Source organism: Xenopus tropicalis, chromosome 8, assembly GCF_000004195.4.
Source record: "Xenopus tropicalis strain Nigerian chromosome 8, UCB_Xtro_10.0, whole genome shotgun sequence".
Taxonomy (NCBI): domain Eukaryota; kingdom Metazoa; phylum Chordata; class Amphibia; order Anura; family Pipidae; genus Xenopus; species Xenopus tropicalis.
The window spans coordinates 11,604,468-11,617,686 of NC_030684.2; the positions used below are offsets into that span (position 1 = coordinate 11,604,468).

General features: G+C 43.5%; 1 protein-coding gene across 2 annotated transcripts in view; it reads right to left on the bottom strand.

Moving 5' to 3' along the window:
• Positions 1-1,603: 1,603 nt before the first annotated feature.
• The window catches only part of barhl1 (BarH like homeobox 1), a 12,748-nt gene continuing 1,132 nt past the window's right edge, over positions 1,604-13,219 (bottom strand). For both annotated transcript variants that reach the window (XM_004916660.4, XM_002936186.5), the window contains exons 2-3: positions 8,967-9,189; positions 1,604-2,371 (exon numbers count right to left, since the gene is read on the bottom strand). In XM_004916660.4, the coding sequence (XP_004916717.1) occupies positions 2,077-2,371; positions 8,967-9,189 (518 nt within the window). In that variant the 3' untranslated portion in view covers positions 1,604-2,076. The remainder of the gene's footprint in view (positions 2,372-8,966; positions 9,190-13,219) is intronic.

A 13,219-nucleotide genomic window follows, 5' to 3' on the forward strand; every position in this document is an offset into this window, starting at 1 on the left:
GGGGCGTCGGCCTGGGTACTGTACAAGGGGTATATACACCGGCCGGCCCCACGCGCTTATTTCCCATAAATACACTGTATGGCAGGTAATAACCATCCTCAGCTGTGATTGGGTGAGTGCTTATTTGTGCCCCGGGTACCCCTGGAACTATAGCGGGGTGACTGTTACCCCAATGTTTCTATATATCTGTAACCTTGTTATGGGCTAAGGGGGCCCAGCCTGAAGGCCAGTTAGGGGGGGATTTGGGGTGAGTGCTTATTTGTGCCCTGGGTACCCCTGGAACTATAGCGGGGTGACTGTTACCCCAATGTTTCTATATATCTGTAACCTTGTTATGGGCTAAGGGGGCCCAGCCTGAAGGCCAGTTAGGGGGGGATTTGGGGTGAGTGCTTATTTGTGCCCGGGGTACCCCTGGAACTATAGCAGGGTGACTGTTACCCCAATGTTTCTATATATCTGTAACCTTGTTATGGGCTAAGGGGGCCCAGCCTGAAGGCCAGTTAGGGGGGGATTTGGGGTGAGTGCTTATTTGTGCCCTGGGTACCCCTGGAACTATAGCAGGGTGACTGTTACCCCCAATGTTTCTATATATCTGTAACCTTGTTATGGGCTAAGGGGGCCCAGCCTGAAGGCCAGTTAGGGGGGGATTTGGGGTGAGTGCTTATTTGTGCCCTGGGTACCCCTGGAACTATAGCAGGGTGACTGTTACCCCAATGTTTCTATATATCTGTAACCTTGTTATGGGCTAAGGGGGCCCAGCCTGAAGGCCAGTTAGGGGGGGATTTGGGGTGAGTGCTTATTTGTGCCCTGGGTACCCCTGGAACTATAGCGGGGTGACTGTTACCCCAATGTTTCTATATATCTGTAACCTTGTTATGGGCTAAGGGGGCCCAGCCTGAAGGCCAGTTAGGGGGGGATTTGGGGTGAGTGCTTATTTGTGCCCGGGGTACCCCTGGAACTATAGCAGGGTGACTGTTACCCCAATGTTTCTATATATCTGTAACCTTGTTATGGGCTAAGGGGGCCCAGCCTGAAGGCCAGTTAGGGGGGGATTTGGGGTGAGTGCTTATTTGTGCCCTGGGTACCCCTGGAACTATAGCAGGGTGACTGTTACCCCAATGTTTCTATATATCTGTAACCTTGTTATGGGCTAAGGGGGCCCAGCCTGAAGGCCAGTTAGGGGGGGATTTGGGGTGAGTGCTTATTTGTGCCCTGGGTACCCCTGGAACTATAGCGGGGTGACTGTTACCCCAATGTTTCTATATATCTGTAACCTTGTTATGGGCTAAGGGGGCCCAGCCTGAAGGCCAGTTAGGGGGGGATTTGGGGTGAGTGCTTATTTGTGCCCTGGGTACCCCTGGAACTATAGCAGGGTGACTGTTACCCAATGTTTCTATATATCTGTAACCTTGTTATGGGCTAAGGGGGCCCAGCCTGAAGGCCAGTTAGGGGGGATTTGGGGTGAGTGCTTATTTGTGCCCTGGGTACCCCTGGAACTATAGCGGGGTGACTGTTACCCCAATGTTTCTATATATCTGTAACCTTGTTATGGGCTAAGGGGGCCCAGCCTGAAGGCCAGTTAGGGGGGGATTTGGGGTGAGTGCTTATTTGTGCCCCGGGTATCCCTGGAACTATAGCGGGGTGACTGTTACCCCAATGTTTCTATATATCTGTAACCGTATTGGATGTAGGACTGAATCCCATAAATAAATATTTGTAACCTTGCTATGAGTTAAGGTTGGACCCCCATGGGAGGCTTGAAGTGATTAAACCCAAACAGTTCCGTGTAGCCGCAGCACCCAGGGATGGTACTAATTAATGCCCATGATCCCGTCCAATCCAAATGTCTGTTTCCAGTTTGTGAGAAATAAGCAGTAGGTTTGGAGACGTAGAATCTTCTCCCCGGAGGTTGCCCATGGGTCTCCGCTAGAGGATAGAAGGTCACTTTAAAACAGAGACTGTCAGGCTGGTCTTTCCCGCAGTCCGTCGTGCCGCTCAGGTCCCCCTGCGTCAGTGCTGGGCTCCAGTCCGTCCTGTTGGCACCTGCAAACCCTGTGGTGGGCACATTAGTGGGGTTCACCGTGGCTGTGCTGCCCTGGGTAGGACTCCTGTCAGGGGGGGCAGTGCCGGTGGGGGTTCGCTTCCCCCTTGAAGTCCATGAATGAGAATCCTGGGGACCAGAGGTCTCTGTAACGCTGGGGGCGGCGCGGTGGGTCCTCGATAGAGATACAAGGCAGCGCCTGGATCCAGATTGGACACAAGGCTTTGGGGGTAGAAATACGGGGAGGGAAACATCCGCTGGAGGGCGGAGTAATTACCCGCCTCGGCCAGCAGCTCCAGTCCAACGGCCGTCTGTCTCTTCCACTTTGTTCTGCCAAAAGAGAAAAAGGTTGAGATCAGCCGTCCCACCATAGCAACGCGTTCCGCTCAGCATCGCTACTGACTCGGGCACCCAACCAGCTATTCACTTTCTACTTACTAATGCCAGTTAGCAAATAAAAGCAAAGAGCTGATTGGCTGCTCTTGGCAACAAGTATAAGGCAAATGTATAAGTACATAGCAGAATGATGAATATACTGTAAATGAGATCTTTATAAACAGTGCTTAGTGATGTCATCAGTTATAATTGCTGCTTAGTGATGTCATCTTGTCACATGACTCAGTGGGGGTCAATGATGAAAGCTGGGCAAACCTGCCAGTGAGCAGGAACCCATAGCAACCAGTCAGTGATTGGCTTTTTTCAGCCAGCTGCAGGTAAAAGAATATACGCAACGATGTGATTGGTTGCCATGGGTTACTGCCCATCTGCAAATTTGCCCAGTATTGATAAATGACCCCCACTAAAACTTCTATATTATAATAAATAGTTTACCCCCCTGGTAGTAAAATATGAGGATATTAGAATTCACCTGAGAGTTCCAAGACTTTTATAAAAGGCCTGGGAATCCTTACATTATACAGTAGGGGGTACATTATTTACTATATATAGCCATGTGTTGAAGAGATTGCGCTTACAGGTCTGATTGATAAAAAAAATATACATGTAATGGAAAGGCAACATTTCAGCTTCTATACTAGGCTTTCCCAACACAAACAGGACCCAATTATACCCCCTCGTGGGGGGGAAATCCATTGATGATGTCAGCGTGACATCATATCCATGAAACAGCGTGTGATATAAACACAAAGTCCGACAAATATCATATATACTTAGTGTGATATAAACAGGGTACTAAACCTGATATCTCTATTGGTATAAACCCTAATTGTATTGTAACTGATCTGTTTAATGTAGGCATGTCTGAACTATCCCTCTCAGCATCCGTGTATTATAAGGGATACTGTACCCCCTACTGTAAATGATAAGGATATTAGCAGTCACTGAGGGGTTCTGTGCCCCCCATATAAAGGCACAAGGCTGCAGGCTGAGTTATACAGGGAACTCTGAGTATCACTCATGTATTATAAGGGATAATGTACCCCCTACTGTAAATGATAAGGATATTAGCAGTCACTGAGGGGTTCTGTGCCCCCCATATAAAGGCACAAGGCTGCAGGCTGAGTTATACAGGGAACTCTGAGTATCACTCATGTATTATAAGGGATAATGTACCCCCTACTGTAAATGATAAGGATATTAGCAGTCACTGAGGGGTTCTGTGCCCCCCATATAAAGGCACAAGGCTGCAGGCTGAGTTATACAGGGAACTCTGAGTATCACTCATGTATTATAAGGGATACTGTACCCCCTACTGTAAATGATAAGGATATTAGCAGTCACTGAGGGGTTCTGTGCCCCCCATATAAAGGCACAAGGCTGCAGGCTGAGTTATACAGGGAACTCTGAGTATCACTCATGTATTAAAAGGGATAATGTACCCCCTACTGTAAATGATAAGGATATTAGCAGTCACTGAGGGGTTCTGTGCCCATATAAAGGCACAAGGCTGCAGGCTGAGTTATACAGGGAACTCTGAGTATCACTCATGTATTATAAGGGATAATGTACCCCCTACTGTAAATGATAAGGATATTAGCAGTCACTGAGGGGTTCTGTGCCCCCCATATAAAGGCACAAGGCTGCAGGCTGAGTTATACAGGGAACTCTGAGTATCACTCATGTATTATAAGGGATAATGTACCCCCTACTGTAAATGATAAGGATATTAGCAGTCACTGAGGGGTTCTGTGCCCATATAAAGGCACAAGGCTGCAGGCTGAGTTATACAGGGAACTCTGAGTATCACTCATGTATTATAAGGGATAATGTACCCCCTACTGTAAATGATAAGGATATTAGCAGTCACTGAGGGGTTCTGTGCCCATATAAAGGCACAAGGCTGCAGGCTGAGTTATACAGGGAACTCTGAGTATCACTCATGTATTATAAGGGATAATGTACCCCCTACTGTAAATGATAAGGATATTAGCAGTCACTGAGGGGTTCTGTGCCCCCCATATAAAGGCACAAGGCTGCAGGCTGAGTTATACAGGGAACTCTGAGTATCACTCATGTATTATAAGGGATAATGTACCCCCTACTGTAAATGATAAGGATATTAGCAGTCACTGAGGGGTTCTGTGCCCATATAAAGGCACAAGGCTGCAGGCTGAGTTATACAGGGAACTCTGAGTATCACTCATGTATTATAAGGGATAATGTACCCCCTACTGTAAATGATAAGGATATTAGCAGTCACTGAGGGGTTCTGTGACCAAATTTAATATTTTTTTTAATATAAAACCCAGTTTATTCTGACACTCTTTCATAAACCCTTTAGCTGTTTGATCTCCCATCTATCCCCCCATTTAGTTTGCTTTTCCACCCAAAATCTCTTTTCTAACCCCCATGTCCCAGTTCTGCTCTCTCCCTGTTACCCTGCCCTGTATTCTGCCTACTTTACCCCTCACTATTCTCTTTCTCACTATTCTCCCCAAATCACTGAGCTTCCCCCCCATCCCAGTTATTCCTGTACCTTCTCTCCAAATTACCCCCCTACATTCTCCCCATTCCATTCTATTGGTTTCTATTTAACCCCCACCCCCCCCCCCCCATATCAGAATTCGTTTCTTTCTACTCTGTATTCACCATTTTCTCTCTGTCCTCCACTTTTTTTCGTTTTTATTTCTTTTTCTCTCTAATCTCTCACTTTGATTCTCTCACTTTGTGCTCCTTATTACAGAATGGTCACTAATTAGCCCCAACCCCCCAGCCCCCATTAGTTCTATTATATCTGTGAGGGGAGAGAGGGAATCGTTAAACCCCCGCGTTTCCATACATTTACATTAATTCCAGTCGTATTTGCTGTACTGATCGGCCACATTACAGTGTGTGGGTAATTGTACGATTAGACAGATTATTGGCTGGCGGTGCTACTTTCCCTGGGATAATGCTGCTTTGAGTAGAATTAGGTTCTGAGCCACAAGATCATTCTCCCACCTCAGTGACTGCGGGTCAGATCCAGTCAATAGGATTATCGCCCTGTCTATCTGGATCAAGGGATCGCACCGATGTTATCCGCGCCTTTTAATGCGACAAAACGAAATCCGTGCCTTATCAACGCACTAACACCTTAATTCCAACATGATTATTTTATCCCATTACATCGATATATTCGGGTTTTAACGTTTATTCTCATATTAAACCACATTCAAGTGGAATATTACATTTATAAACGAATTGTTTTTTTGTTTTTTAAGTGATTCAAGTTTTGGTATTTTTAAGTATTTATATTTAATGTCAATAAGAGGTTGACAAGTTTGAATGTAATTGTATTCCATAGCTAAAGCTTAATATTTAACCCCGTTAAAGATATAACTACATAACATATAAAGACATAAATAATTATAAATTAACGAATTCATTAGATCAATTCAGTTTGTTATATTTTTCCACCACTAGAAAGAAATAGTTCAAACCAGACACTGAGTAAATTATACTCAAACGAATTCGTAACAGGTAAATGAAATATCAATTATACAAACCTACATTTTATGAATTAACTCCAATAAAAGGTAAAAATATATTAATTCTATTCTGCATTCGTCTGATTAGATTTAAAAGTTTCGTATCAGGCAGCAGAGCGTTAACGAAAAAGGGTGAAAAAAAGTTGATAAAGGATTTGACTGTATGTTGTTTAAATAGATCAAGGTAGAAATAAAGAAGCGAGTGTAACACTGGTGAGTGTATAATAATATTCTCTTTTCTAAGTCAGGCGATCCCCTTAGGATACCTTGGTGGGGATGTCAAAATCTATTGTACATGGTATATAATAAATCAATTTAATATGCTACGGAGTTTGCGGCTGGAATCCAACCCGACTTCTATGTATATTTATCCTAAGAAATAGCCCTATTTACTGACCTAAATAATTCACCATTTATAATCATAATAATTGTGTAATTACTGGAACGGGTTGTTAATTATTGATGCCCGAAGCCGTAATTGGAATGTATTATTAATTGGCCAATGTGTTCGGCTGCTCTGTTTATTTCGTTATTTGTGGGGCCCCTTTCCGTGAATGGGGGGAGGTTTGTTGTTTGGGGGGTGTAGGGAAATGCACAAATGGATCGATTCGTTACTAAAGGACGTGTTTTATTTCTTTATATTTATAGAAAGTAACACTTTAGTCGGCTGATTGGGAACGAATAGATTTTTTTAAATCAATTTTAAACTAAATACGAATTTATTTGTCCTTTCTTTGACTTTTAACGTTTGTTTATAAGTACAATTACCAAATAGCAGCGCCAAATCACTATATAATACATTGCGCATTTGGGATTTTCTAATAACGGGGAAAATAAAGAGGTTTTTTTTATATAATAACACAATATATATAGATGGTACAGGTAAGGGTGCCGAAATGGGTCAGTTATTGTAGTATATAATATATAGGAGTGAGTATATTATATATCTGGGATACAGTATATTATTTATGCGCAGAGTTTCTGAGTTTCAAGCATCATTTCCGTGTCTTGTGGGGGGGGGGAGGGGGGGGTAAATAAACACCCCATTAGGGGCAATAACCCAGTGGGGGTTGCTTTAGCCTCTGCACTGGGTCCCAAACCTTTATGATGGCCCAACATTTTATAGGGAGAAGATGAATAGTCCCACCCTAGGGTCTGAGTAAAGGAGAGGCAGATTTCTGGATGGTTTTTTTTTCTTCTTAAATAAATACTGGGGGAATAATTACCCCCCCCCCCCCCCAATAAAAAGATCTTTCGATCTCCCCCTTCCCATAACTTCCTTCCCTTATACTCACTTCTTATTTACACTCCCCATTCCTTACTCACACTCACTCTCCATTAGTCTTCCTCCTCCACTCACACTCACTCTCCATTAGTCTTCCTCCTCCACTCACACTCACTCTGCATTAGTCTTCCTCCTCCACTCACACTCACTCTGCATTAGTCTTACTCCTCCACTCACACTCACTCTGCATTAGTCTTCCTCCTCCACTCACACTCACTCTGCATTAGTCTTCCTCCTCCACTCACACTCACTCTACATTAGTCTTACTCCTCCACTCACTCTGCATTCTCCACTCACACTCACTCTGCAATAGACTTACTCCTCCACTCACACTCCTTCTACATTAGTCTTACTACTTCACTCACACTCACTCTGCATTCTCCACTCACTCTGCATTCTCCACTCACACTCACTCTGCAATAGACTTACTCCTCCACTCACACTTCCTCTGCATTCTCCACTCACTCTGCATTAGTCTTATTCCTCCACTCACACTCCCTCTACATTAATCTTACTCCTCCACTCACACTCCCTCTACATTAATCTTACTCCTCCACTCACACTCCCTCTACATTAGACTTACTCCTCCACTCACACTCCTTCTACATTAGTCTTACTACTCCACTCACACTCCCTCTGCATTCTCCACTCACTCTACATTAGTCTTACTCCTCCATTCACACTGCCTCTACATTAATCTTACTCCTCCACTCACACTCCCTCTACATTAATCTTACTCCTCCACTTACACTCCCTCTACATTAGCCTTACTACTCCACTCACACTCACTCTGCATTCTCCACTCACTCTGCATTAGTCTTATTCCTACACTCACACTCCCTCTGCATTAGCCTTACTACTCCACTCACACTCACTCTGCATTCTCCACTCACACTCACTCTGCAATAGACTTACTCCTCCACTCACACTCACTCTGCATTCTCCACTCACACTCACTCTGCATTCTCCACTCACACTCACTCTGCATTAGACTTACTCCTCCACTCACACTCCCTCTTTCTGTGCCTCTTCCCACACTAATGATGTTCCCCTGCTCATGGTGCCTATTGGCCATGTCTCCTTTACTTAGTTTTCGCCAGCCCCGCCCCTACATGTTATGCCCAATGTGCCCAATGTGCCCTGTGTTCCCTGTGGCTGCAGATAACCATCTCCCATTACTGCCCCCCACTCCTTGGGCTAAGGGGGTGCCCTGTGTCAGTTAATCAAACTGATTTAGAATCCTGGGCCCATAGGGTGGGGGTTCTTGGGCTCTAGTACTGTTCTAGGTTTCCTGGTTATGGGATTATTCTTTATTTCCGCTCTAGACTGTGGGAGCACCAAGTGCTTTCTATTCTGGATCAGGGGGACTATGATGATTTCTAATCCTTTAGGTTTTGGGGGGCCGTGGGATTCCTGTGGATTTCAATCACTGTGTGTATTTCTGGGCTGTGTGTGATTGGCAGATTAGTAGATCATTGGGCTCCACTTTCCTTTGTACCTATGAGCCCTGTGCTGGGGGGGGCGCCCTTCTCTGACTTTCCATTTCTGTGTATTTGATGTAATTGTATAACCTGGGGCAGTTGGGGTATTTAATTTCGTGTTAACTGAGTGGCCCAGGTTGGTTGTTGGGTGCCCAGGGGCAGTTGGTACCTAATGCCCCATATCCCTTGGCAGTGGGTCTGAATGCCCAGGGTAAGTACAGAGGCCCATTTACCTTCGGTTCTGGTACCAGGTCTTGACTTGTGTGTCGGTGAGGTTGAGGGAGGCCGCCAGCTCCATCCTGTCCTGCACACTCAGGTACTTCTGTCGCTCGAAGCTTCTCTCCAGCTGCGCCAATTGGTGGTCGGTGAATGCGGTGCGGGCTTTCCGGGGCTTCTTCAGCCTCACCGGGGGGCTATCCCTGGAACTGGAGATCTCCCGGTCCCCTTCTTCTTTCACTGCAAACCAGGAGATACACAGATCAGTATCCGACACCCCAATCCCATCATTTCTATTTAGCGGAGGCGCAAAGGGGCCGAAACGTTAACTACATCTCCCCCTGTACCATCAATATTGCCTTTCCCATATACCCGCCGTGTCATTTCCACCTTAACTTAAAAACGACCGATTTGAAATCATTTATTTCTTTAAAAGAAAATAATTCGATCTACAAATATAAAACCTATTTTCATACAACAATTCCCCCTGATTTGCGCCGGGATTTTATTTTGCACGAATGGGACAAGTTTCCCTTTACTGAAGGAAATAGAAGGACATAGATAACATTTACAAAAATGAAAATTCGTTGCTAGAAGTAGTAATAATATAATATAATATATATATAATGTTTGTATGTCTATGCAAGTGAAGATTGGATTGAATTGTGCACCCAGTGGTGCCCAGGAGCTGACACTCTAATGTGCTAGTTTTCACTCGGTGTAAGTACTAACGGTCTATATACTGTAGAGTTACATACAGTCCCAAATAATCCCATAACCCCTCTAGCAACCTACCCCTTCCCACCCCATAATATCCCTTACTGATTATTGGGGTACACTCAGTGCTGAGATATCAGGCGGAATATACAGATATATAGGGTACAGGGGCCAAAGGGTAACAATATTCCGTAGTACTGACCAATAGGGGCAGGAATAGAAATGTAACCCTGCTCCGTGTGCCCAAGAGCTCGCAATCAAAAGCAAAGTTTCTTTATTTACTGTATATTACTAGTCTGCAGTGTTAGGGAAGGTGGGAGAGAGATGTAATAGAAATGTACTACTCTCTCTCTATATATATATATATCTATATATTATATATACAGTACCCAAAAGTGTATATATATATATATATATAACATAGTAATGATTTTGTACAAATATGATTTTTTTTTTCAATTCTTTCATAAGTTCTGTGAGTGCTAAATTACTTTATCATTATATATAATATAAATATATATATATATATATATATATATTATATACATATATATTATATATACAGTAACAAAAAGTGTATATATATATATACCGGTATATAAAACATAGTAATGATTTTGTACAAATATGATTTTTTTTTCAATTTTTTCCTGAGTCCTGAGTGCTGAGAGACTTTATCATTATATATATATATATAGAGAGAGAGAGAGAGTTTAATAATATCTGTTTATAGAAACTGAGCAGAGAAGAGATAAGGGAGAGGGGCATGGAATTGGCCCATTGTACAGGGGCTACATTGGGCTACAAGGGGCTACACTGGGCTACACTGGGCTACAAGGGGCTACACTGGGCTACACTGGGCTACAAGGGGCTACACTGGACTACAAGGGGCTACACTGGACTACAAGGGGCTACACTGGGCTACAAGGGGCTACACTGGACTACAAGGGGCTACACTGGGCTACAGGGGGCTACAAGGGGCTACAGGGGGCTACACTGGGCTACAATGGGCTACAGGGGGCTACACTGGGCTACAAGGGGCTACAAGGGGCTACATTGGGCTACAGGGGGCTACACTGGGCTACAAGGGGCTACACTGGGCTACAAGGGGCTACAGGGGGCTACACTGGGCTACAGGGGGCTACACTGGGCTACAAGGGGCTACAGGGGGCTACACTGGGCTACAAGGGGCTACACTGGGCTACAGGGGGCTACACTGGGCTACAGGGGGCTACACTGGGCTACAGGGGGCTACACTGGGCTACAGGGGGCTACACTGGGCTACAAGGGGCTACACTGGGCTACAGGGGGCTACACTGGGCTACAGGGGGCTACACTGGGCTACAGGGGGCTACACTGGGCTACAAGGGGCTACACTGGGCTACAGGGGGCTACACTGGGCTACAAGGGGCTACAAGGGGCTACACTGGGCTACAAGGGGCTACACTGGGCTACAAGGGGCTACAAGGGGCTACATTGGGCTACAAGGGGCTACATTGGGCTACAAGGGGCTACAGGGGGCTACAAGGGGCTATATTGGGCTACAAGGGGCTACAGGGGGCTACACTGGGCTACAAAGGGCTCACTGGCCCATTCCCTTCTATCAGGTTTACAAGTGACAGGAGAAAAGTTGATTCCCCTCCGCAGAAAGACAATAATCCGCTTAATTGAGCCCCAGGGAGCCGAACCCTTCATGCAGAACATAACGGGGCCGAGAGTGGGGTTGGGGCTCTGATCCCCGGAACCTGCCCCCCCCTCCATCTTCCAGGGGGCACCGAACCTAAATACACCCCTATGTACAGAGGCCCAATAGATCCAACAGAACCAGAATCCCAACGCCTGGCCGGAAAGCAAAGTTGCTCTGCAGCAAACAGCTCTTTATAGTAATTGGCAGGTTATTATAGGCATTTCCCTGCTGTTATACTGAATATATTGCACCCAGATCCTACAATTACACATGTGCTATGTACCTACTCCACAATAATAATAATAATAATAATAATAATAATAATAATAATAATAATATATATATTTGCAAACGAATTTCTGACTTGGAAGCCCCGATATATTGATGACTGCAGCCCATAATGCCATTGTTGGTTTGTTTCTGTTTGTGTAAATGTGTGTATATATATATATGTGTGTGTATATGTGTGTATATATGTTTGCACACCCAATGTTCCCAAGTCCCCATACATTGCAATGTACAAGCGATAGCGATCGCTCAATATCCCCATGTACAAACAATACGCACAGAACTGTCAGCTTGGGTTTCTCCAGCCTGAACCCCCCCCCCACCCCCAGTTCATTCTTATTCCCACTGACACAAGGAAATGCCCTTAAATATAACTTTTATTCGTGCGGGAGAACGATTTTATTGGCGATTTTTATCAATTATATTTCGCTGCAACCTCTCATCGAATATTTATGGGTGAATATATTTCGTATCTACGGGTCATACAATATTAATCTTAAAGATCCGTGCTGGAATATTTTATTCCCCCCTCCCCATAGATATGTACACACATATTACAAAATTACAAATACGCTTAATTATCGCTTGTCATCGCTGTAACAGGGTTGTCCGTTTCTATAAAACACCATTATTCTAAATTGCGAAGGAAATTCTGTGTAATAGATGTACGAATTCGCCAATTCGATAATTGGTATCTGCTTCCTAACCGTCATTTATGTCATGTATTTATTACAAAATGTATTTCCACTTTCCCCCTAAACTAACTGTATTATTGGGAATTTAAAAAATATCTATCGATCGATCTGTCTACAAACATACCAATACAGGTATATTTGTTATATACATAGAATGCCTCCCCTAATTGCATGCGAATGGGAAGATCCGACTCATTTAGAAATCTGCTTTTATGTTCATTTGCTACATATTTATTCCTATCAGATAATGAGGCCTCTGCGGGGATCTGTAAGTCGCCCGATTCGCTCATTATTCGCCTTGCTCTTTATTCTATAACAATTCAAAGCTGTTTTTTTTTAATATATATAATTATGGGGTTGTTTGTAATGTATTTGAATTTATTTTGTTTTGTTTCATCCTCCCTATAATAATCGTTTATTATAACTACTCGAACATGCAGCTTTCAGCTAAAATATATATATTAAAAATATATATATTATATTATATATATTTATTATGTCATACATTGATCGAAATATATGACATTTTTTAGAGCGCATTAATAGGCAGAACAAACAACTGTTTACGAAATTCACTACTAAATATTGTAAAAACCGGTGTAAATATCGAGTTTTCTAGTTATTTCTGTTGTCGGCCTTTTATTATTACGCTTCCTAGAATATAATAAATTTAATTTTTTAGTTTTTATGTTAGAATGGAAATTAAAATTCGGATTTGGCCTCAACAGAAAGTGTTTCCTAATTGGTTTCACAGCAGTTTAGGCGATAACTAATTACACTTGTGCTGTGTATATATATATAATTATATATATTTATATAGTTATATTTATATATATATTTACACTGTGCGATTTTAGAGTTTAAATCGTTCACAATAAAACAA